A 25,719-nucleotide genomic window follows, 5' to 3' on the forward strand; every position below is an offset into this window, starting at 1 on the left:
CTCTTGTCACTTTCTCTCAGTCCCCAGCGCCGCCACTCTCTCCTTGTCATATGCTGAGTTCTCTCCACCAACGACTTCTAGGAAAACTTGACACTCAGACCTCTAAGCTTCTCCTGTGGGTATATAAAGGTAATTTTTGAAACAAAGAAATCTCTTTCACTCTCAAAAAATTTGTGTTTCAAGATTTAGTGTAGCATCTCCGAAACGGCCTCAGCTGAGCAGTTTCTTCTCAGATCTAGCCAGCATCTGCCCCTTCCCTGAAATTTATTGATTTAATAATTAGGGAACCCTGGACATGACAATGTATAAGGGTGAAAAATACATAATTTGAATATTTTCTAAAACATGCTGCCTGTTACACATTCATTCCGCAGAGATGAATTGAGTTGAGGGGTGTGCTGGCACATGTCCTAGGTTCTGAGGACTCAGCAGTGAGCAAAACAGAAAACTCCCTGCCCTCATGGAGCTTAGATTCTCGTTGATACACATGTAATTAATAGTCGGAAAGAGAAGTTGAAGGGGGAAAAGAGAAACAGGAGTTTGGGGGAGACAGAAAGATACCCACAAGAGAAGAGAGGAGTAATTATGGAGAAATAGCACGATAAAAGTGAGGCAGTGGGTACAGAGATCTCAAAGTGAGGGAACTGGGAGTGCGAGAAGCTTCGGGGAGGGGGAGGGCCACTGGGACCCCAATGAAAACTCTTCACAAATCGCTCTTTGGCCCAGGCTCAGCCTCACCTGGACGCAGAACCCAAGAGGTGCTCCAAGTGGTGGAGCAGGTGACTGAAAGGAAGGACGACTTAACCAGGAGTTCGAAGGTCATGACACGGGCCCAGAAAGCAAGGGCTGAACGTGCCCCAAAGCCTGCACCAGAGGGTAAGGCTGGCGATGGAATTTGTCACCTGGATGCTCCGTGTGGCTGGGGCTCCCGTGGAGCAGGCACAGGGTGACGCAGATGCATGAAGTTACTAACAGAAGGAAGGAGGGGGCAGATGAATGGGCGTGAAGACAGAGCAAGAGTCTCTTGGTCTGGGGGTGGCTGTTGGGAGAGGTAACCGTGTTCTCAGGGTGCAGGTCACCTCAGCTGTGCCCTGCAGAACCCCATCCCCACTCCCCTGGGTCTACTGTTTACATTTCTATCAGCAGAGCCACCTCTGCTCCACAGAGTCTGGGGGCTCCTCTCTGATTCGGGCGGATCCAGTGACGGGAGTGGCATCAGACTTCGAAGTGGACACATTCTCTGTTTTATTTCTTAATGGTTTATTTCTGGAAGTGAAGTAGATTGGTCAGTGGGTCTGCATATTTAAAATTATCCCATACTGGGAATTCCCTGGTGGTCCGACTCTGTGCTCTCACTCCAGAGGGCCTGGGTTCAGTCCCTGGTTGGGGAAATAAAATCCCACAAGCGTCAAGGCCAAAAACTAAACTAAAATAATAAACTAAACTAATCCCATACTGATGATCAAATTGTTGCCAGTTTAGACTCCCATGAATGCGGTGTGGACACCCTCTTCCCTACATCTTCACGAACACCAGAAATAACAAGACTTTTCTGTTTGTCGAACGTAAAGGCCAAGAATGATAGTCCACCAGTGTTTTCCTTGGAATTTCTTTGTGCTCTGTGAGTGGTTAAATATGCTTTGGAAGGTCACAGTACTGCTCACCAGCATCTCAGAAGGTCACACACCTCAGCCCTGTGGACTCAGGAATGGCCTCGTGACTTGGCCAAAGAAATGTGGGTGGAAGTGAGAGGGCTACTTTCAAGCCAAAGCTTGAAGAACTTTTTCTAAAAAGGGCCAGAGGGTGAATAATTTAGGCTTTGCTGGCCATAAAGTCTCTACTGCAGCTATTCAATGCTGCCATTGTAGCGTGAAAGCAGCAGAGACAAAAATATAAACAAGTGGGCCTGGCTGCGCTCTAATAAAACATTAATACCAAAACAGGCATTGGGGGCCCCCCTGGTGGCACAGTGGTTAAGAATCTGCCTGCCAATGCAGGGGACACGGGTTCGAGCCCTGGCCTGGGAAGATCCCACATGCCGCAGAGCAGCTAAGTCCGTGCACCCCAACTACTGAGCCTGCGTTCTAGAGCCCGCGAGCCACAACTACTGAGCTCACGTGCCGCAACTACTGAAGCCTGCATGCCTAGAGCCCGTGCTCCACAGCAAGAGAAGCCACCACAATGAGAAGCCCGCGCACCGCAACGAAGAGTAGCCCCTGCTCACCGCCACCAGAGGAAGCCCGCGCACAGCAACGAAGACCCAAAGCAGCCAAAAATAAATAATAAATAAATTTATTAAAAAAGAAAAAGACAGGCATTGGGCTGACTTGGCCCTTGGGCCGTAGTTTGCCGACACCTGTAATAAACCACTGGGATTTAGGAGAATCATAGGTGACTACAGCGTTATCTAGCCTGTGTTTACTAAGATGCCTGTTTTTTAAACACATTTTTCTTCAGAATGTTTTCTTTTGAAGGTCCCCTATTCCTATTTGCCTATTTTTATATATGACTCTTCTTTTTTTGTTGTTTCATCAATTTGGGAGATTAACCCCTTGTTGCTGCGATTTTCTTATTTTGTTTTTGTCTTTTACTTGAGAAGTTTTTGGCTGTGGAGGGTTTCGATTTTTTGGTTTGGTTTGGTTTTTGGGTGTTTTTGGCCATGCTGTGCGGCTTGTGGGATCTTAGTTGCCGGACCAGGGATTGAACCTGGGCCCATGGCAGTGAAAGCGCGGAGTCCTAACCACTGGACCGCCAGGGAATTCCCAAGAGTCTTAGGCACATCAGTTTGTTTTTTCCAGTATGGTTTATGTCAGAGTTTCTCAGCTTTTGCACTGTTGTTATTTGGGGCCAGTTAATTCTGGTTGCAGAGGCTGTGCTATGCGTTGTGACACGTCAGCAGCATCCCTGGCGTCCACCCATCAGACGGCAGTAGCGCCTGCCTCCCAGTCTGGCAAAAAGATTTCCTAACATTTCCAGATATCCTCTGCGGGCAAAATCACCCATCATTGAGGATCACTGCTTTATGCCCTGTACTTCTGCCTTAAAAAGCCCTTTCTATGTAATATTTATAAGGCTACATCCTTTATTTACTTCTAGTATTTGTATTAAGTATATATATATATATGTAATATTGTTATATATTAATATATATTAATTTGTGAAAATTTGCCTTCTGTAATACGTTTAACCTTCCCATCTATTACCTGGAGCTTGCTATATTTTTTTTTGGTCAATGCTATAATTTTTCTTTCATAAGAACTCCTGTCTCTCTTGCTCTCCAAACTGGTAGAAAGACAGAAAAAATTACTTTGAGATAGTGACACATAAAGCACGTAAATCTATGTTTCCAGTTATAAATGACTATTAATTGTTTTCTTTTTAGAAAAGGGAAGGATAAAAGATGTCTGTTCAAGTGCAACAACAAGTTGTCACAGAAATATTCCCATAAAGGGTAAGTAAGTGAGAGGCAGGGCCTCGCCCTCAGGCTCCCCAGGGCCCTGGCCTGCTGTGCTGGTCAGGGCTGCACGCCTGGTCTCTGGGGGTGAGCACCCCGTTGCTTCTGCCCCCCTGCGCTCTGGTGTGTCTCTTGGGGACACAGTCCTCCTCTCCCTCCTTCTCCTTCCCCTCTTCCTCCGCTCCTTGAATTCATTTTCCCTCTCGTTTTTTTTCTTAAAGCATTGCCATATTTTTTAAATATTTATTTATTCATTTATTTGGTTGCGCTGGGTGTTAGTTACGGCAGGCAGGTTCCTTAGTTGCAGCTTGCGGGCTCCTTAGTTGTGGCACGAGAACTACTAGTTGCGGCATGAAAGTGGGATCTAGTTCCCTGATCAGGGATCGAACGCAGGCGCCCTGCATTGGGAGCGTGGAGTCTTATCCACTGTGCCAACGGGGACGTCCCTCCCTCTGCTTTTATAACACACTTCTTGGGCATTATCTCTGGTCACTCTCCCTTCCCTCTTTAGATGCCAGCCACACTGGCCTTTTTTCTCCGTTAACTTATTACTGAAGTATAACAGGTGCTACCCAATCTGGGGTCCACAGACTGGTGACATCTACAAGCCTGCTCGCCGCAGGTCCGCAAAAATCAGGAGCTTGTAAATCAGCTGTGACTCTGAGCACACTGGTTTCCTAGCAAGACCCCAGTGGAAACAGCAGTGCGTTGATTTCTATTCTGGTCAGATTCCTGTCTCATCGCAGGCCGGCATCTTGAGGAGCACTGATGCACCGTGCTTGTGGAAAAATGCAGGTACCTACTGTACAGCTTCAGGAATGAATACAAAGGGAAAGGCCACACGTACCCAGCACCCAGGTCAAGAAATAGAACATAATCCACACCCATATTCCAATCCCTACCCAGAGCCCCAAGGGTCGCCAGCAGCCTGATTTCTCTGAGCATCGTCACTTTGACATGAACGCTTCACCCTCCATCCTTCTCAGGGCCTGCTCAGTATGTCTCCTCCCTCCTTCACACGCTGCGTCCCCAAAGCCAACCCCCTCGCCCTCCTTCCTCCTTTGTTACACAGCCTCCGGGTCACCTTGAACAAAGCCTTCTCTGACCCAGCAGGCAGAGGGTATTTTCTCTTGGTTGCTCTTGTCACAGGTATCATTTGTTTCTGATAGTATCAGATCTCTTTTTTAAAAAATTTATTTTATTAAAGTAGAGTTGGCTTACATTGTTGTGTTAATTTCTACTGTACAGCAGAGTGATTCAGTTAGGTATACATGTACATGTATCTGTTCTTTTTCAAATTTTTTTCTCATTTAGGTTGTTAGATAATATTGAGCAGAGTTCCCTGTTCTAGACAGTAGGTTCTTGTTGGTTATCCATTTTATGTTTTTCTATTTACTTATTTTAACATCTTTATTGGAGTATAATTGCTTTACAATGGTGTGTTAGTTTCTGCTTTATAACAAAGTGAATCAGCTATACATATACATGTATCCCCATATGTCCTCCTTTTTGTGTCTCCCTCCCACCCCCCCATCCCACCCCCCTAAGTGGTCACAAAGCACCAAGCTGCTCTCCCTGTGCTATGCGGCTGCTTCCCACTAGCTAGCTATTTTACATTTGGTAGTGCACATATATGTCCACGCCACTCTCTCACTTCGTCCCAGCTTACCCTTTCCCACCCCCCGTCCTCAGGTCCATTCTCTAAGTCTGCGTCTTTATTCCTGTCCTGCCCCTAGGTTCCTCAGAACCTTTTTTTTTAGATTCCATATATATGTGTTAGCATACGGTATTTGTTTTTCTCTTTCTGACTTACTTCACTCTGTATGACAGTCTCTAGGTTATCCATTTTAAATATAGCAGCGTGTTAATGTCAATCCCAAACTCCCAAACTATCCCTCCCCCGGACCCTTCCCCCCTGGTAACCATAAGTTCGTTCTCTAAGACTGTGAGTCTGTTTCTGTTTTATCACAAGTGTAATTAACTGTCTGTGTACATCCTGTTCACTGAGCGAAACTCAAATGAGGTCAGAACATGGGTCCATCTTGCTCATTGCTCGATGTCTCCTCTGTGCCTTGCGGTTTGTGCTTAAATAACTGTCAAATCAATACATTATTCATTCTTCCTCATCAAGTATGAATACCAATATCAGGGCCTCCAGTGACGCGTACAGTGAACTTCATGAAATTGAAAAAGTGCCCCTTCCACCATACACTTGACCTACGTCTGTCAGAGCTGATTCTTGAGACCAGGCCCTTTGCTGCCCTCTGCTGGAAGAACGTGGAAGTGTGCAAATAGATTACAGCTCTGATGTGACTAGGAGCTCCCCACCCTCCCACTGTAAAGGGGAAATCCTTATTCAGTGCACATCCCACACTACCATATGCAGAGGCCCTGCCAACAATATATAAGTGTGTACAGCACTTTACAGTTGGCAAAGCACTTTGTTCCACATTTTGCCATTTAATCCTCAAAGAGGTATTTTTCGGTCCATTTTCCAGATTCAATTAGAGCATAAAAGACTTGCATGAGCTAAAATCAACCTAGGTGTTTTAATCCCAAGTCCTTTGTCCTTTACACTAAAAAAAAAAAAAAAAAAAAAAAAACTCCTAGTGTTTTTAGGAAACACAAGTAGGAAGCAAAGAGTCCAGGCAAAGGCTGAGAGCTCTCCATCCGCATCAGCTTTTCCTGTCTCCTTAGCACCTCCACCCTGGCTGTGACTTCTGATTTAACGTCATGTCTCTGTGCTGTTATCCATCATATGATGTGGAGTCCTGTTGCAGTGTTTCTGATGCCATGGAAAGAGCATGAGACTAGGGGCCGGCACGTCCGGATTCCAGTGCTACCTCCGTCTCACACAGTGTGGTGACCGCCAGCAATTCTCTCTCCAAATCTGCGCCTGAGTCCCCCATCTATAACATGAGGATCATTGCCGTTGCCTTTCTTTTGTTACAGGTTGTAGTGAAAATAAACAATAGAATGTGTGTGCTGCTTTCACTATTCCCGTAACTAGCGCTTCTCCTCCAGCCACTGCATCCCCCGCCAGGCCCCTTGTGTACAAGTCATAGAGCTCCGGCCTTCTCCCCAGGCCATGTCTTTGCAGGCATAGTTTCACCCTGTGCCTTTTCTCTATGTTCTGTAAGAACCCCTGTACTTAGTCTTCCCAATCACACTAGGTTTTTTTCCATTCTGCTTTTCCTTGCTCTTTTCATTTCCTCCACCAGGCTTTTCATCTCTATGAACTCCCTTTGTTCTTCCCCCGCCCCCGCCGTGTAGCATGTGGGATCTTAGTTCCCCCCCCAGGGATCGCACCTGGGCCCCATGCATCGGAAGCTCCAAGCCTTAACCACTGGACCGCCAGGGAAGTCCCTCCCTTTGTTCTTTAATTGCTGACTTCTAGCAGACTTGCCACGTTTGCTCACATTTACTAGAAGTGACCTAATAGATGCGGGAGAGCTCCACAGAGGCCTCGCCCTCAGGCTTCCATCCTTAGAGGCTTGTTTACTGAGATGACGGTTGAGATGGAGCCAAATGCAGGATCATCAGGACCACATCGGAAAGCTGTCTCCCTTCCTTTGCGACATCTTTGTCTGCTTTTGGTATCAGGGTGATTGTGGCCTCGTACAATGAGTTTGGGAGTGTTCCTCCCTCTGCTATATTTTGGAAGAGTTTGAGAAAGGTAGGTGTTAGCTCTTCTCTAAATGTTTGATAGAATTCGCCTGTGAAGCCATCTGGTCCTGGGCTTTTGTGTGTTGGAAGATTTTTAATCACAGTTTCAATTTCAGTGCTTGTGATTGGTCTGTTTATATTTTCTATTTCTTCCTTGTTCAGTCTCAGAAGGTTGTGCTTTTCTAAGAATTTGTCCATTTCTTCCAGGTTGTCCATTTTACTGGCATATAGTTGCTTGTAGTAATCTCTCATGACCCTTTGTATTTCTGCAGTGTCAGTTGTTACTTCTCCTTTTTCATTTCTAATTCTATTGATTTCAGTCTTCTCCCTTTTGTTCTTGATAAGTCTGGCTAATGGTTTATCAATTTTGTTTATCTTCTCAAAGAACCAGCTTTTAGTTTTATTGACCTTTGCTCTTATTTGCTTCATTTCTTTTTCATTTATTTCTGATCTGATCTTTATGATTTCTTTCCTTCTGCTAACTTTCAGGGGTTTTTGCCAATATCACTGATGAACATAGATGCAAAAATCCTCAACAAAAATACTAGCAAACGGAATCCAACAGCACATTAAAGGGATCATACACCATGATCAAGTGGGGTTTATCCCAGGAATGCAAGGATTCTTCAATATATGCAAATCAATCAATGTGATACACACCATATTAACAAATTGAAGGAGAAACACTATATGATCATCTAAATAGATGCAGAGAAAGCTTTCAAAAAAATTCAACACCCATTTAGGATAAAAACCCTCCAGAAAATAGGCATAGAGGGAACTTGCCTCAACATAATAAAGGCCATTTATGACAAACCCACAGCCAACATCATCCACAATGGTGAAAAACTGAAACCATTTCCACTAAGATCAGGAACAAGACAAGGTTGCCCACTCTCACCACTATTATTCAACATAGTTTTGGAAGTTTTAGCCACAGCAATAAGAGAAGAAAAAGAAATAAAGGAATCCAACTCGGAAAAGAAGAAGTAAAGCTGTCACTGTTTGCAGATGACATGTTACTATACATAGAGAATCCTAAAGATGCTACCAGAACACTACTAGATCTAATCAATTAATTTGGTAAAGTAGCAGGATACAAAACTGGTGAACAGAAATCTCTGGCATTCCTATACACTAATGATGAAAAATCTGAAAGTGAAATTAAGAAAACACTCCCATTTACCACTGCAACAAAAAGAAGAAAATACGTAGGAATAAACCTACCTAGGGAGACAAAAGACCCATATGCAGAAAATGACAAGACACTGATGAAAGAAATTAAAGATGATACAAATAGATGGAGAGATATACCATGTTCTTGGATTGGAAGAATCAACATTGTGAAAATGACTCTACTACCCAAAGCAATCTACAGATTCACTGCAATCCCTATCAAACTACCACTGGCATTTTTCACAGAACTAGAACAGAAAATCTCACACTTTGTATGGAAACACAAAAGACCCTGAATAGCCAAAACAATCTTGAGAAATAAAAACGGAGCTGGAGGAATCAGACTCCCTGACTTCAGACTATACTACAAAGCTACAGTAATCAAGACAGTATGGTACTGGCACAAAAACAGAAATATAGATCAATGGTACAGGATAGAAAGCCCAGAGATAAACCCACACACATATGGTCACCTTATCTTTGATAAAGGAGGCAAGAATATACAGTGGAGAAAAGACAGCCTCTTCAATAAGTGGTGCTGGGAAAACTGGACAGCTACATGTAAAAGAATGAAACTAGAACACTCCCTAACACCATACACAAAAATAAACTCAAAATGGATTAAAGACCTAAATGTAAGGCCAGACACCATCAAACTCTTAGAGGAAACATAGGCAGAACACTCCATGACATAAATCACAGCAAGATCCTTTTTGACCCACCTCCTAGAGAAATGGAAATAAAAACAAAAATAAACAAATGGACCTAATGAAACTTAAAAGCTTTTGCCCAGCAAAGGAAACCATAAACAAGATGAAAAGACAACCCTCAGAATGGGAGAAAATGTTTGCAAATGAAACAAATGACAAAGGATTACTCTCCAAAATTTACAAGCAGCTCATGCAGCTCAATATCAAAAAAATAAACAACACAATCCAATAATGGGCTGAAGACCTAAATAGACATTTCTCCAAAGAAGATATACAGATTGCCAACAAACACATGAAAGGATGCTCAACATCACTAATCATTAGAGAAATGCAAATCAAAACTACAATGAGATATCATCTCACACCAGTCAGAATGGCCATCATCAAAAAATCTACAAACAATAAATGTGGAGAAAAGGGAACCCTTTTGCACTTTTGGTGGGAATGTAGATTGATACAGCCACTATGGAGAACAGTATGGAGGTTCCTTAAGAAACTAAGAGTAGGGGCTTGCCTGGTGGTGCAGTGGTTGAGAGTCCGCCTGCCAATGCAGGGGACACAGGTTCGTGCCCCGGTCCAGGAAGATCCCACATGCCACAGAGCGGCTGGCCCCGTGATCCATGGCCGCAGAGCCTGCACGTCCGGAGTCTGTGCTCTGCAACGGGAGAGGCCACAACAGTGAGAGGCCCGAAACCGCAGAAAAAACAAAACAAACAAACAAAAAGACCTAACAGTAGAACTACCATACAACCCAGCAATCCCACTACTGGCCATATACCCTGAGAAAACCATCATTCAAAAAGAGTCATGTACCACAATGTTCATTGCAGCTCTATTTACAATAGCCAGGACATGGAAACAACCTAAGTGTCCATCATCAGATGAATGGATAAAGGAGATGTGGCACATATATAAATGGAATATTAGCCATAAAAAGAAACAAAATTGAGCTATTTGTAGTGAGGTGGATGGACCTAGAGTCTGTCATACAGAGTGAAGTAAGTCAGAAGAGAAAAACAAATACCATATGCTAACACATGTATATGGAATCTAAGAAAAAAAAATGGTCATGAAGAACCTATGGGCAAGACGGGGATAAAGATGCAGACCTACTAGAGAATGGACTTGAGGATATGGGGAGGGGAAAGGGTAAGCTGGGACAAAGTGAGAGAGTGGCATGGACATATATAAACTACCAAACATAAAATAGATAGCTAGTGGGAAGCAGCTGCATAGCACAGGGAGATCAGCTCGGTGCTTTGTGACCACCTAGAGGGGTGGGATAGGGAGGGTGGGAGGGAGGGAGACGCAAGAGCGAAGAGATATGGGAACATATGTATATGTATAACTGATTCACTTTGTTATAAAGCAGAAACTAACACACCATTGTAAAGCAATTATCCTCCAATAAAGATGTTTAAAAAAAAAATCCAAAAAAAAAAGAAGCAGCTCCTGTGGTCTGTCTCTAATGAATTCACCCACAATGAGGCTGCGGGGAGGGGAAGCAGGAATTACTGATGTTTGTGTTAACCCTTTTACAATTCCTTCTCCTGAATCAGAACCCCAGATCCTTACTCAGGGGCTGTGAGTTGCCAAATCCCTCCATAGGCAATGTGCAAACTAGTCTAGAGCTCTCCAGGGTTTTCTTTTACTCATAGAGGAAGAAGCAGGGGAACGATCAAACGATGAAGACTTACACTATCCCTTCAGTGATAACTGCCTCACTCACCCCCATCTTGGTTTGAATCAGGCAATAAAATCATAGACAGAGAAATTTTCTCCAGCTACGTGAATGCAAAGAAATATTTTGGGTAGGCAACTCCCATCAGCACAGAGGGATAAACAGGATGCTTATGGAATAAGGAACTTCAGGTGATAGTCAATGAATTTGTGAATTTAAACACATTCACTGAAGAAGCACAGTATGTTTTATTAAATTATTTTATTTGATGTAGTGTTGGCAGGGGTAGTTTTGTTTATTAGAGACCCCTCTGTTCACATATCTCATCTGCTACTCAAAATGGAAGACTTCCTGTGAATTAACCAGAGGACGCTCCCTACTGCCACTCATGTTATTATTATTACTATTATTAGTAATAATAGTAATATATCATTACTATTATTATTAGAATTCATGAAAAATTCATGAGGGAGACAGAATGAAGACTGAGGAACGCTAATCTGTTCTTTTCTACTTTCAGAAAAACCTGAAGATGAAACTCTGGATTTTCACTCTCCTAAACTTCCTGTGACCTGTGGTAAGGCAAAGGGGATTTTATATAAGGAGAAAATGAAACAAGGTGAGTTCCTCGATCTTCTGCTCTTTGGAAACCCTAGATGAAGGAATCACTAGAAGAGAAGGAAATATCCACGTGTGTCATTGTTCAGGACATGGACCCTGCAGGCTAGGCTGCAGAAAAAGCAATGCTTTTTAAGAAGGAATTTTCAACCTTTTCAATGTCATGGTACATCTGACGACCAGGCCACTCCCCTCCCACATGGAAGTCATCCATGGACCCTGTGACACATGTCCTAGCCACATAAAAGGCAAATTCTGTCCCAATCCTTCACCAGTAGGGCAGGTTTTAGGGCTTCCTTCAATCTGAGAGAGGAGGAATCAGACTCCCCTGCTACTGCTTCCACCTCACAGGGAGTCTCTGGACCCAGAAAGGTAGAGCATCACAAGTAGGGGGTTGGAGGTTTAGGGTGAATTCAAAGAGGACGGAAGTGGATCCAGGAATGGGCTGTCTTTACCTTACAGGCTCCTCAGAGAAGTGTATTCAGAACAAGAAGGGACTTTGGTTCACACCAAGAGAATTTGAAATTGAAGGAAAACGGAAACAATCAAAGAACTGGAAGCGGAGTGTGCTTTGTAGAGGAAAGACCCTAGAACAGCTGCTGGAGGTATTGGAATAACAAGGGACACATAGGTGATGAGTTTAATTCCTTGAAGGATGAGTGGAATTTCAATATCAGAAGGGTGAAGAAATTCCCATTAGGCTTCCACAGCATGACTGAGAAAAAGCTAAACGATCATAGAAAAACATTGTGGGTGAGAAATTTAGGAACATAGATTGGTGCTAATGGTGGGGAACTTTAAATGCAAGGAGGGATTCAAGAAGCTTAGCCTGGTGGTATCAGAGGGGGTGGGCTGGAAGGAAACTAGATGGAGACAGAGACACCTGTCTTGTTTCATTAGGAAGTGGAAACTTGGATATTTACCAAAGAAGAACCTCGAGAACAACCCCATTCATTGACCCACCCTCTCTTTCAGAAAGGAATTCTGCTCTGTCCTCCGAGAAAAAGTCTCAAGAGAGAGGTAAATAGCAAGTGAACTTCTACCACATTCTCAGTCATCATGTTGCCGACTTTCTGTGTCCCAAGGCTTGCCTGGGAGTTCTCGACTTTCCCAGCCTCAAGTCACCTTCCCGTTTCAGCACTGCATCTTCATGACAACTGCTTCAGCACACTGGTACATGTACATGCCACCATTATTTTCAAAGTTAATTTTAAGAAGGGGAAGCAAATAACTCTTTAAAGATTAGGACAAAAGTGTGTGTTTTAGGAAAAGATCTGTATATTTGGATGATTACCAACAAAAGACGTCAGAAATAGAGTGCCCTAGTTTGAAAAGTAGATACGGTATTGAAATAGACAAGAACAGTATAAGAAAGAATAAGAAGATCATCGCTGATTGAACTCCAAGTATTCCTCAATTCAACATGCTCATTACTGGTAGCACCAGAATGGAATAATGTGTTTGAACTGAGCTTTGTCTCTGCACAGCCTGCCTCCAGGTGAAAATGGCAGTCATCCATTGGCTCTACCCGCTGCCCCTCCCCACCTGTCTTTACTTCCGTAAATACAACTTCCAGTCCCGTTAGATATGAACCTCCAGCAGAGGCAGTGGTGCCTCTCCCATCTTGCCCTGGAGGTTAGCCTGACACTTGGCTGGATTCATTCAAAGTTTATAAGGCAATGATCCCCCAAAGCTGTTTATTGTACAAACCATCTTTTCCATGCTGATTTGAAATATCTTGGTATGTTTAGGGAGGCTCCTGGTAATGGCAAAAAATAGGGAAGAATACGGATGTCCATCAGTGTTGTAAAATGAACTGATACATCAACAGAATAATACTTTTTAAAAATGGATGGTTTGCAGGTATAGACCCATCCTTCAGTCAGTGGAAAACCACCCAAGGGTTTTAGGGTCAAGAAAGCTTCAGGAAGCTTAAACTGGAAAGAACGTGTATGGAAAGACATTGCTTACGTGAATATGTAAGGCTATGACTAAAAAAATATCTGAAAGAATCAGTTATTCTGGGATGGGATTACAGGGTACATTTGACTTCCATATGATATATTTCTGTACAGGTGGAATTTTTATAATGATCATTAATTACTTTTGTAACCAGAAACAAAATAAAGATATTTAAAATCCAGATCCTTAATGGCCCCAATATTGTAGTTCCTTCTTACTCATAATGCTACCAGTCAGCAAATGACAGCCAGGGGCACACTTGACCTGACCATTCAGTCCCTCCATCAGGAGCCACGTTGAGATAAAGAAAACAAAGTTTAGTTCTGATCATGAATGGACCAGTGCAGGCCTTTCCCCCAGCAACATTTTTCAGCATGTCACTGTCACTCTGCAGTATACCCAGTCTCCACTGGTGTCTAGCTCTGTTTATGTGTACCAGCAAGAGATCTGATGCTAATACTATAAGCACGTGTTTTGTGGCTGCCCTGCAGGCGCTGTTCCCTGGACCCAAGGCAAAATGGGCAGCTCAGGGCCTGTGAGAGCCTCTACTTCCAGAAGGGCCGAGTATGCAGCCAAAAGTTGCTACCCTAATGGCATGTAGTGGGGGACTGATAGTTTTTGCTTTTGTTTTTTGGGGGTTTTTTTTGGACAAATTCTAGAGCCTTTTGTTGAGGAGTCCCCATTCAAAGTGGGCTGAGGTGCAAATAACAGCTTAAATGGGTACAAGTAAAACCTGTGAATGAGGACTATGTTACTCTCAGAGCTCAAAAGGGGTAAAAATGTTGGGCAGTTGTTGTGGGATTGAGTATTCAGAGGGTCAGTTATCGTTTCTTGACAGTGTCAGGAATAGAGCAGCCCTGAGCTGACCAAACAAAGCCCAGAGATTTGCTGAGCTGGTAGGGCCTTGTACTGCGTGTGGGGTGATGACCCTTCCCTTTCCCTGAGTTCCTTTCTGAGTAGTTGTATATTCTGAATGAGTATGTCAGAGGAGAAGGATGTCATCAGTGTGGTGTCGTACCTGTGCTCCCGGGGGAAGTCGGATGCAGTCACAATTTTGCCTGCAGAGACTGTGTGTGATGGCAAAACTGTAGAGGTACCCCATGGTAGCCAGGTAAAGGCGTGTTGTATCCCTGCAAAGGTGGAGGCCAGCTGCAGCTGAGATGCTATTGAAATAAGCACTGAACAGAACATATTAGCCAAATCTGTGACAGTAAAGCATTTACCACTCGCTAAGTGGATGGCATCAGTAATTGCAATAATATTGGGTATAGGGACTTTAATGGGTGGGGCTCCTTTGTGAGTAACGGTATGCCACTAAATTTAAACGAGGTACCCGCTATCCTCTTAGGGTATTTACCAAACATGTAACAGAGGACAAACTGGTATACCTTACCTTAACCATCAAAACTGTTGCCTTACCTAAATGCCCCGAGGTCATAACATTCATTGCCCTAAAATATCCTATAGTGGGCATTGATGCTGTGATCCAACAAATAATAAAGTAAAATAAAATTAAATCTTTGACACAATCAGCTTTATAAAATGGACCTTCCTCTCTGTTAAAATAGTTAATAGAACTCAGTATAAATTAAAACAAGGCCTTCGAGGATAGAAACTTATAATACAAGATCTATATATTTAGAGCAAGAGTGATGATCTCTACTTTTTCTCCATTAAACTGCCCAATTTGGCCTGTTCTTAAACTTGGAAAGAGGGAATGGTGCCTCATGGTGGATGCCCGCAACCTCAGTGCCATGGCCCAGCAGCCAGCCACACAGCTCAAAGCGTAAGCCAGGAGGGAGCAGAGCCAGTTAGCAATCCACAGCAAAAGAAGAAAGGCCACTGGGCAGGGGGCGTGGTCACCCAGACTCCTGCTTGCTAACCCAAGTGGGTTCAGATAGTGAAACCAATGATGCAACACATGTACTAAGAGAGAATGAAAGATTTATTACCCACATACAGAGGCTTTCTGGGAAGAGGCAAGGTAGGCCACCCAAGCTGATCTGAAAATGGCTTGAGCTAAGAGAGGGTGAAGCCCGACGTTTTATTCCGGTGGGGCAAGGTGAGGACCCCCTTGCTGGGGCGGGTGTGTCTGGCTTGAACTTCTCACTGTGGTCGAGGGAGGGAGGGCGTGTGCTTTCCCATCACCTTGCCCAGATGTGCCAAGAGGGGAAGTTGGGCTTGAAGCCATCAACAGTCAAACATGAAAACCGGAGTCAAACTCTTTATTACAGAATGTGATTGTGGGGTTGTATGTCCTTTCTCTACCATTGCTTTATCATATCATGTGTGCTGGAAACTTTCACTCCTTGAGCAATGGTGCTCAAGGCTCTGGACCCAACCGGGGTCTCAGCCGGGAGGATTGGGCCGGTCTGGGCTATCTGGGAACTGGCATCTGTACTCTGGACCAGGGCAGGCCACGTGTCCAGTCAGAGGCAAGAATGGCCGTAGAGTGTCAACCCCAAGAACAGAGAAAGGCAGACTGACAAGTTCAGGACGGGAAGGCCAGAAAGATTCCCTGACATTCAGGATCAGGGAGTCCTCCTTATGAGGCCCTGGGGCCTAGTAAGTGGAGAGGGTGAGCAGGAAGCTCCCCCAGTTAAGAGAGGTGAACAGAGTCCCAGATCAAGAAGATTTTTCACTCTGGCTGAGTGACTAGTTTTGCGAATGGACAAAACATGTCCATCCCTTATGCCCTTGCCCAGGTCCTCATTATTTGTATTATGGACAGTTGAGGGAAGTGGCAGGGTTTCTCTCCTTGGGTGTAACTGATTCCCAGGCGCTTTGAGGCTTTGCTCCAGCTCTTGATGGTCTACTTCCTGACCACCTTCCATCCTTCTGGTGGGGACAGTATCACAGTCGGGCAAAGGCAGAAGGACCCCTCTTCCTGACTCCCAGCTTTAGTGCAGAGAAAATGTTCCCTTGGGCGCGTGGAGCCCAGCACTGTCTGTCTTGTGGGGCTGGGAGCGGAACCGGGGTTCCTGCCTGTGAATATCCAGCCGTAAAGACCGTGTTCCTCACATAAATCACTTGTAGAATTTACTACATTTTAAGGCCATGAGAAAGACCCCTATGGTTCCTCAGGTCCCCCAAACAACACATTTACACAGAAACTCTCTGTCTTTGTATATCTTTCTTTCCGTGTGTCAGCATAACGTCAGAGACTGTCCTCTGAGCTGCCAACACGTTTGCCTGGCACGGCGCACAGCGGATGAGGACAGCTCTGACCCAGGCACGGGCAGCCTTGGGGCCAACCTGACTCAGGTACTAATTTACTTTGACTGCAGAGAAAAAGCATTCCTCCTTTCCAAGGCTTGTCAGATGAGACAGTTGCCCAAAGCTGTGTTTTCTCCAATTTCGTGTACTTACAAACCCTCCCCGGGATCCTGTTAAAGGCAAATTTCGATTCAGTAGGTCTGCGATTCTAACCAGCTCCCAAATAACGCTGATGCCGCTGGTCCTTAGACCACACTTGGTGCAGTAAGGACTTAAACGACCTTCCAACCCCTTCCAGCTCTGACAATCTGTGGTTCATGCGGCAATGCGGCAGTTCTTGCCACCTGCTCTTCCGCGATTGCAAGGCCGGGCCGGTCCTTGGTCTGCGGGCGTTCCCAGTGCGTGCCCCGCTGGGTCAGGCCGAAGCGTCTAGTGGGACCCGAACGCCGTGTTCCAGATTCCCGCAGTGTCAGTGTCCACGGTTCCTTCTGACCCCAGCGGTGCCCGCATTATCTCCCTTTCTAGCAGGAAAACTCCAGGGAATGTGAGGTATGCTGTAGAGGGGGGCCGCTGCTCTGCTGTGACACTTGTCCAAGGGCCTTTCATGAGGACTGTCACATCCCACCTGCGGAGGCCGAGAGGTTAGTGAGACGCAGTCCGCCTCGTGCGCGTACACTTCGCCCAGGCTCCGCCTCTGGTCGCTCCTCTCCACGTGGAAGAGCATCCTGGGCTCGGGTGGCCCAGCGCAGCCCAGCGGGGCCGCAGCCTGTGTTCCCTCTGGTATCAGTGTCTGAGTCCGTGGCTGAGCCACCCTGACTGCCACTGCCTCCGGGAGATGGCCTTTCCTAGTTTCGTAACCCAGACTCCTGTCCAAGGAGGGTAAGGGACGAAAAACACCAGTTGTCTGTGTTCCGTGAGTATTCAGAAAAGGCAGGAAACATGGCCTGCTTCTCCCATTTCCCCAGGGTCTCGACAGGCTGATGGAGCCTGGGTCCCCCAAGGGCTTAAGACCCAGTTTCCAATACTTGGGGCTGGTGGGCAGGGCTCCCTGTTCTCCCAGCAGCTCTGAGGGGGGAAGGAGAGCCCACCACTTACCCTGACACCACACTGACCCCTTTGTCGCTGCCTTGATGGGAGACCCCCCCTTAGGAGGTGTCCCCTTCATCCCCGGCCGCACCCATCAGCCATTCCCGAAAGGAAAACGGTGCCTGTTTCCAGGGACCTTGCCCTTGCTCACTTATGTCCGGCCCCTCAGGAGCGCGTGGAGTTGCACCTTCTGCAGGATGAAGGAGTCTTCTGGAAGCCAGCAGTGTCTTGGGGAATCTGGGGTCCTGGCAAGGCAGATGCAGCCCGAGGAGCAGTTGGTGAGTCGGATGGGAACCCCAAGCCTACCCCTTTCCCCTCAAAGAGGCAAAGGGTCCAGGAAAGGGCACCCAAAGGAAGCCTTCAGTGTCTCACTTCAGAGGATGGAGCTTCAGTGCCCAAACATGGAGGACAAACAGAATTCAACCCCCCACCCCCATCATGGTGCATATTGGTAAACGGGGTCGGAAGTCCGCTGTGCTTGGCTGCCCCTGTTTGTGGTACCTGGGCAAAAGCTTGGCTTCACTTTCTCCAAATAACATTTCCCTTTAAATCCCTCTTCGCACTTTACAGAAATGTGAGTTTCTCCTCTTGAAAGCCTCCTGTCATCCACAAAGCTCTTTCTTCATGGAGGCCCCATGTAATGTAAGTCCTCTTAGATGTTTCTCATCCTCTGGGCATCTCTCTGACGTTAAACTCATTCTGGAAACGTGGAGCGTGCGTCCTGCAGGTACCTCTATTTGCAGAGAACAGAAGGTTTCGCTGCAGACTCTGGAGTGGCACTGCCACAGTTGAATGGGGTTCAAACTCCATCCCATCGCATCCCAGCTCTGGGACACAGACGAGTTGCTTCTCCTGCCCCGTATCTCAGTTTCTCCTTCTCTTCTGTGGGAAAGTCTTTCTTAGAGAGAGCATAGCGTTGAGGGTACAGACTCAGGAGACTTGAACTGTGGGTTCAGTGTAGCTCTGCCAGTTTTTAGCTGTGAAATCTTGGGTAGGTCACTTAACTTCTCCATCCCTTGGTTTCTCATCAATACAACAGGGGTCATTATAGTACCAATCTCTTAGGGTTGTTGTGGAGATCCTATGTTAATATAGTGGCAAAGCTTAGACCAATGCCTGGCACATAGATGTCGGACGTTATTATCAGTATTACCCTGGAAATAAAGGCTTGTGTTGGATCCATTTCAGCGATGACGGCTATGCTAACATCACCTCTCTGATGGCTTTGCCTCTAGATTCGAGATTATGGTGAGCCCTTTAGGGAAGCCATGTGGTTGGACCTGGTTAAGGAAAGGCTGGCTGAGAAAGTGTACACAGTGGCCTGGTTTCTACGGGACATACACCTGATATTTCGCAACCATAAAACATTTTACAAGGTAAAGGGCATTTCCTGCCTCCGTTTCGCATGCTTTCTACTTTCCCTGCATTTCTGGCGCAGCAGAGCCTTGCAAGAAGCTTCCCCAGTCTTGTCCCGGGGAGAGCTCAAAAAGACAAGGATTGTAGAAGGAAACTGCCTCCTAACCCCAGGGGTGGAGAGGAGGATGTCCGGAAGAACAGCAAGCAGGACGGGGAAGGATCCTTGTAAACGGTGCCTGGAAAAAAATCCATCCTCAGTTTCAGAAAGATACGCTCCTCCCACCGAGGAGTCAATTTCATCCTGCCTCCCTGTTCAAACTAGGGGGAAGGCAGTTCATGCTTCCATGGTCCTTCCTGCCTCAGAAACACAGAAATAAATGAATTAATTAACTTAAATGAAATAAATTAAACATTCAGGATGCTCATGCTTGGATTTTTACTCTTGAACTTCCCAGTGGACTCGAACATCCGGATTTGCCTCCAGCTGGTGTTGCCTCCATCCTTCGTTAGTAGGGAGAGTCAACGAGTTGAGCTACCTTGCGATCCAAGGCATTCTTAGCTTTAGTTTATTGAGTTTTCCCTGATTTTTACTCTCACTTATACAGGTGTTTCTCGGGACACATCTAGGGTAGATTCTCATCTCCACCCAGCCTCCTTCCTCTCCTGTGTGCCACAAGTTGGCATGTTCACTGTAAGCTGGTGTCCATCCACGGGGCTGGAGGGGAAAGAGTCAACCCAGGGAGCCCCTTGATGCCTGGCACAGTCTTAGCCTTGGAGGACAGAAGGGTCAACCTTTCTTCAAAGAGTGGGCTTTCAAGAAAAGCTTTATCTTTCTCTGTTTTGCACCAAACTCAGGCTTTGCAGGGGTCAAAATCAGCTCATCGGTCAAGATCGCCTGTCAGGTCTAAGTTAACAACCAGGCAGGGTCTCATGCATTTGAACATTTGAGCGGCAGGCAGCGTCTTCCCACCTATTCTGCCTGACGGCGGGGGAAACACAGCGTTCGGGAAAGGGAGGACAGGGCTCCAAAAAAGCACGAGTGATTTGCTGGCCCTAATCCTTCGTCCTTAGACCTCTGTGTGTTTGCTTTTTTTCTCTTTCAGGCCTCCGACTTTGCTCAGGTAGGACTGGATTTAGAGGCAGAATTTGAAAAGGACCTCAAAGAAGTGCTTCTTTTTCATGAAGCCAGTGAGAACAGCTTCCAGGTTCCTCCTTGATCCTGTTCTGGACGAACTAAGGCATCCCAACTTCAGGATCCAGATGATGTGGCCCTGGCCCTCCTTAGATTGCCAACGAGTCTGGAATGCTATTGGCTGCCTCTTGACTCAAATCCAGACCCTTCAGAGCACTGTCACACCCTCCACCGCCTTTTACTGTTTCTTTTTATATTTCGCACCTCAAAAAAATTAAATATTGGCTTAATACTATTAAATACCCCATCACAGTTCATAGTCTCCCCATTGTCTCATAAATCTTTTTACAACTGTTGTTTGAATTGGGATCCAAACAGCTTCCACACACTGAATTTGGCTAATCTATCTCTTAAGGCTCTTTTCATCTGTAAATTCCCCACTGCCTTTTTTCCTTGCTGTCTACTCTTTGGATAACCTGGGGTCTTTGTCCAATAACATTTTTCATATTCTGGATTTTTCTACATCCCCTTAGTGGCATGTTTTTTTCTCCCTGGCGTTTTCTGTAAAGTAGAAGTTAGATCTAGAGTCTTGCTTAGATTCAGGTTTGGGTGGGCGGGGGATGGAGGGGTACTTCGATTTGGCTTTTTAGTAAGAGACTTCGCAAGGGGAGCTGTGTATTCATTTGTAATGTTAAGATCGTCCAGCAGGTTCAGGTGTTACCAGCCTGACCCATCTGTTATACATCACCCTTTCCCCTAATGATTTTAGTAGCCACTGATGCTCATTGCCTAAACACATTTCACTAGGGTTTGCAAAATGATTATTTTTTTTTTGGCCGCGTTGGGTCTTTGTTGCCGTGCGCGGGTTTTCTCTAGTTGCTGCAAGCGGGGGTTACTCTTCGTTGCGGTGTGCGGGCTTCTCATTGCGGTGGCTTCTCTTGTTGCAGAGCATGGGATCTAGGTGTGCGGGCTCAGTAGTTGCGGCACGCAGCCACTAGAGTGCGTGGGTTTCGGTAGTTGTGGCTCATGGGCTCTAGGTCGCAGGCTCAGTAGTTGTGGCACACGGACTTAGTTGTTCCGCGGCATGTGGGATCTTCCTGGACCAGGGATCGAACCCATGTCCCCTGCATTGGCAGGTGGATTCTCAACCACTGCACCACCAGGGAAGTCCCCAAAATGATGATATTTAGATTCTGTTATTCATTCTATATTTATAAGTCAGAATTCTTCTGCAAAGAGCTTCCCTTCGATAATATTTGGTTAGCTTGAAATACAGTTTGTATAGGAAATGCGAGATAAATGATGGATCTTTATTTAAAGTGTTCAGATTAATGAACTGTTTTCCTAATAGCCTCTAAAGATAGGCAAGGAGGTTTTTTCCTTTAACGTATCTTGAGCTCTTGGATTTAAATATATTTAATATGCTCTAGACCATTGCAGTTAACGTCTTTATTGCTGCTCAAATTGCTTATCTTCAGGGAGTGAGAATCTCTTCAAGTTGGTTCCTGAGTTGTTTTGAAATGACCCCAGCACTCTTTGATATAGTGTATTAGCTACCTATTTCTGTGTAACAAATGACCCCAAAGTTTAGTGGCTTCAAGGAACAATCACTTTATGGCTCACTATTCTGTGGGTCAGCAATTCAGGCAGTCCTCCATGTGGATGCCTTATCTTTGCTCCACATCTTATTGATTAAGCCCTTTCATGCTTGCACAGTATCACCTCTGCCACATCCCATCGGTCTAAGCAGATCACTGGGCCAAATTCGAAAGGAGGGGAAATAGGCTGTACCTCTTGATGAGATGAATGTCAAAGTCACATTACAAAGGGAATGTTGCTTGGGAAGAAATGTTGCCACCGTCTTCAGAAACACCCTACCATAGCCCACCCTCTGACCACAGCCATTCACATCCTTCCCACATGCAAAGGACACTCACTGCCCACCTCCCACCCCAAGAAGTCTCACTCATTGCAGCACTGGATCAAAGTCCAGGACCTCAGCATCTAAATCAGGTTCAGATGAGATAAGTTTCCTTAGATGTGGTTCATTGGATGTGTCCCCTCAGGTGCACCTCCTCTGGAACCAAAGACCTGTGAATTGACGGACAAGTTAGTCTCCCCCACTTTCCAAATGTAATGATGATATAGAATAACCACTGCAGACACTTGCATTCAAACAGTGGGAAATGGGTAGCACATAGCAGTCACTGGTCCACAGCAATTCAGAAGTCAAGTGAGGTGCATGTTGCCAGGTCCCCCAATCCCAGGACAGAGAACATTCCTTGATAATCCCATGAGTTATAAATATTATATCCCTCTAATTCCCATCCAACACCACAGGCTTCTTCCATATTTTCCTCCAGGCAATATCTGTGTCTCTCTTCTCCAGTAGTATGTTTACTCATTTGCCCAAATCTAAACTACAACAATAATAGTTTCAGAATTTCTATACCCATACCACTATGAAAACAAAACTAAGCCGAATTCTAAATTTGAGTGGAATTTATTTTTGTTTCTGTTATATATTCAATATACTATTGCAGAGAGTATTTTTTCAGGATTTTGCATTTGTATTTATAAATGAAATAGTTCTGTAAGTTTTCATATATTGCCATAGTCAGATTTAGAGTTAGCCTAGCTTGGTAAAATAACTCATGAAACTTTATAACTTTTTATATGTTCTGAAATAGTTTACAGCATTTTAAATTAACCAACTCTTAAAATGATATAGACTAGAGTACTTTGGGGAGATAATATTGACCACATTCTCTGTCTTCCCATGGTGATTAGACTATTCAGATATTCTACTGCTCTTTTTTTAAAAATAGACCTTTATTGGAGTATAATTGCTTCACAATACTGTGTTAGTTTCTGTTGTACACCAAAGTGAATCAGCCATATGCATACATATGTCCCCACATCCCCTCCCTCTTGCGTCTCCTGCCCACCCTCCCTATCCCACCCGTCTAGGTCATTGCAAAGCACCAAGCTGATCTCCCTGTGCTATGCTGCTGCTTCCCACTAGCTAACTATTTTACATTTGGTAGTGTATATATGTTGATGCTTCTCTCACTTTGCCCCAGCTTCCCCCTCCCACCTCATGCCCTCAAGTCCATTCTCTATGTCTACATCTTTATTCCTGCCCTGCAACTAGGTTCATCAGTACCATTTTTTTTTTTAGATTCCATATATATGTGTTAGCATATGGTATTTGTTTTTCTCTTTCTGACATACTTCACTCTGTATGACAGACTCTAGGTCCATCCACCTCACTACAAATAACTCAATTACATTTCTTTTATGGCTGAGTAATATTCCATTATATATATGTACCACATCTTCTTTATCCATTCATCTGTCGATGGACATTTAGGTTGGTTCCATGTCCTGGCTATTGTAAATACTGCTGCAATGAACATTGTGGTACATCTCTCTTTTTGAATTACGGTTTTCTCAGGGTATATGCCCAGCAGTGGGATTGCTGGGTCATATGGTAGTTCTATTTACAGTTTTTTAAGGAATCTCCATACTGTTTTCCATAGTGGTTGTATCAATTTACATTCCCACCAACAGTGCAGGAGGGTCCCCTTTTCACCACACCCTCTCCAGCATTTATTGTTTGTAGATTTTTTGATTATGGCCATTCTGACCAGTATGAGGTGATACCTCATTGCAGTTTTGATTTGCATTTCTCTAATAATTAGTGATGTTGAGCATCTTTTCATGTGCCTCTTGGCCATCTGTATGTCTTCCTTGGTGAAATGTCTATTTAGGTCTTCTGCCCATTTTTTAATTAGATTGTTTGTTTTTTTGATATTGAGCTCCATGAACTGTTAGTATACTTTGGAGATTAATCCTTTGTCTGTTGTTTCATTTGCAAGTATTTTCCCCCATTCTGAGGGTTGTCTTTTTGTCTTATTTATGGTTTCCTTTGCTGTGCAAGAACTTTTAAGTTTAATTAAGTCCCATTTATTTATTTTTGTTTTTATTTCTGTCACTCTAGGAGGTGGGTCAAAAAAGATCTTGCTGTGGTTTATGTCAAAGAGTGTTAGCAAGCATCATACTCAATGGTGAAAAACTGAAAGCATTTCCACTAAGATCAGGAACAAGACAAGGATGTCCACTCTCGCCACTCTTATTCAACATAGTTTTGGAAGTCCTAGCCATGGCAATCAGAGAAGAAAAAGAAATAAAAGGCATACAAATTGGAAACGAAGAAGTAAAACTGTCACTCTTTGCAGATGACATGATACAATACATAGAAAATCCTAAAGATGCCACCAGAAAACTACTAGAACTAATCAATGAATTTGGTAAGGTTGCAGGATACAAAATTAATGCACAGAAATCTCTGGCATTCCTATACACCAGCAACGAAAATTCAGAACAGAAATTAAGAAAACAATCCATTTACCATCGCAACAAAAAGAATAAAATACCTAGGAATAAACCTGCCTAAGGGGACTAGAGACTCATACTCAGAAAACTATAAAACACTGATGAAAGAAATCAAAGATGACATAAACAGATGGAGAAATATACCATGTTCTTGGATTGGAAGAATCAATATTGTAAAAATGACTATACTACCCAAAGCAATCTACAGATACAATGCAATCCCTATCAAACTACCAATGGCATTCTTCACAGAATTAGAACAAAAAATTTTACAATTTGTATGGAAACACAAAAGACCCCAAATAGCCAAAGCAATCTTGAGAAAGAAAAATGGAGTTGGAGGAATCAGGCTCCCCGACTTCAAACTATACCACAAAGCTACAGTAATCAAGACAGTATGGTACTGGCACAAAAACAAAAATATAGATCAATGGTACACGATAGAATGCCCAGAGATAAACCCACACACGTATGGTCACCTAATTTACGACAAAGGAGGCAAGAACATACAATGGAGAAAAGACAGCCTCTTCAATAAGTGGTGCTGGGAAAACTGGACAGCTGCATGTAAAAGAATGAAATGTATCCCTAACACCATACACAAAAATAAAAGCCAAATGGATTAAAGATCTAAATGTAAGACCAGACACTATAAAACTCTTAGAGGAAAACATAGGAAAAACACTCTACTGCTTTTTGAATCAGTTCCACTTTTATATTTTTCTAAAAGTCATCTACTGCATTTATTGTTTATAGTTGGTCTTATTTCTATCATTTTATTCTTTCTCTTTTGAATATGTTTGTATTTTTTGTCTACATTTTCTTTGTTTTCATCTTCTTTTCTGGAAAGCATTGTAACAGTAATTCTTCTATTTACCTGCAAGTTTTCCAAATGTATTTTTAATTTATTCTTCAAATGTCATAGCCAAAAATAAAATATTTTAATGTGTCACATATTTAAGCCAAGGTGTGTCACTTTTATACCCACCAGCTCCCTAATTCCGGTCTATCCACTGTATAATAATATGGATATTCATTATTAATTTTTCTGTCTTTTACTCTATATTAATTATTTTAATTTTATTCAATTATTTATATGTCATTGTTTTGCTATTTTTATATTATATATAAATTATAATCATGTCAAATATCATATAACATAATTCAAAAGCAAAAATTAAAAATTTGTATTATGATAATCCATATTCATGAGAACAATATTAATGTTTTCTGTTCTTACTATTTAAGTTTCCCCGCTGGTCTT

At 44.0% G+C, this 25,719-nt stretch overlaps 1 protein-coding gene across 4 annotated transcripts in view; it reads left to right on the plus strand.

The window, feature by feature from the left end:
- SP110 (SP110 nuclear body protein) overlaps nt 1-24,605 on the plus strand; it is a 43,765-nt gene extending 19,160 nt beyond the window's left edge. Inside the window, exons 12-22 of one of the 4 annotated variants that reach the window (XM_070045889.1) lie at nt 727-876; nt 3,383-3,451; nt 11,208-11,264; nt 11,768-11,910; nt 12,281-12,325; nt 16,418-16,531; nt 17,009-17,124; nt 17,739-17,847; nt 18,140-18,211; nt 18,805-18,945; nt 20,029-20,318. In XM_070045889.1, the coding sequence (XP_069901990.1) occupies nt 727-876; nt 3,383-3,451; nt 11,208-11,264; nt 11,768-11,910; nt 12,281-12,325; nt 16,418-16,531; nt 17,009-17,124; nt 17,739-17,847; nt 18,140-18,211; nt 18,805-18,945; nt 20,029-20,142 (1,130 nt within the window). In that variant the 3' untranslated portion in view covers nt 20,143-20,318. Of the gene's footprint in view, nt 1-726; nt 877-3,382; nt 3,452-11,207; nt 11,307-11,767; nt 11,911-12,280; nt 12,326-16,417; nt 16,532-17,008; nt 17,125-17,738; nt 17,848-18,139; nt 18,212-18,804; nt 18,946-20,028; nt 20,319-24,060 lie in introns of those variants that run through there. The other 3 variants (XM_030877811.3, XM_030878209.3, XM_060301745.2) reach the window with 3 other exon arrangements.
- Nucleotides 24,606-25,719: the final 1,114 nt, after the last annotated feature.

This window comes from Globicephala melas, chromosome 7 (assembly GCF_963455315.2).
Source record: "Globicephala melas chromosome 7, mGloMel1.2, whole genome shotgun sequence".
Taxonomy (NCBI): domain Eukaryota; kingdom Metazoa; phylum Chordata; class Mammalia; order Artiodactyla; family Delphinidae; genus Globicephala; species Globicephala melas.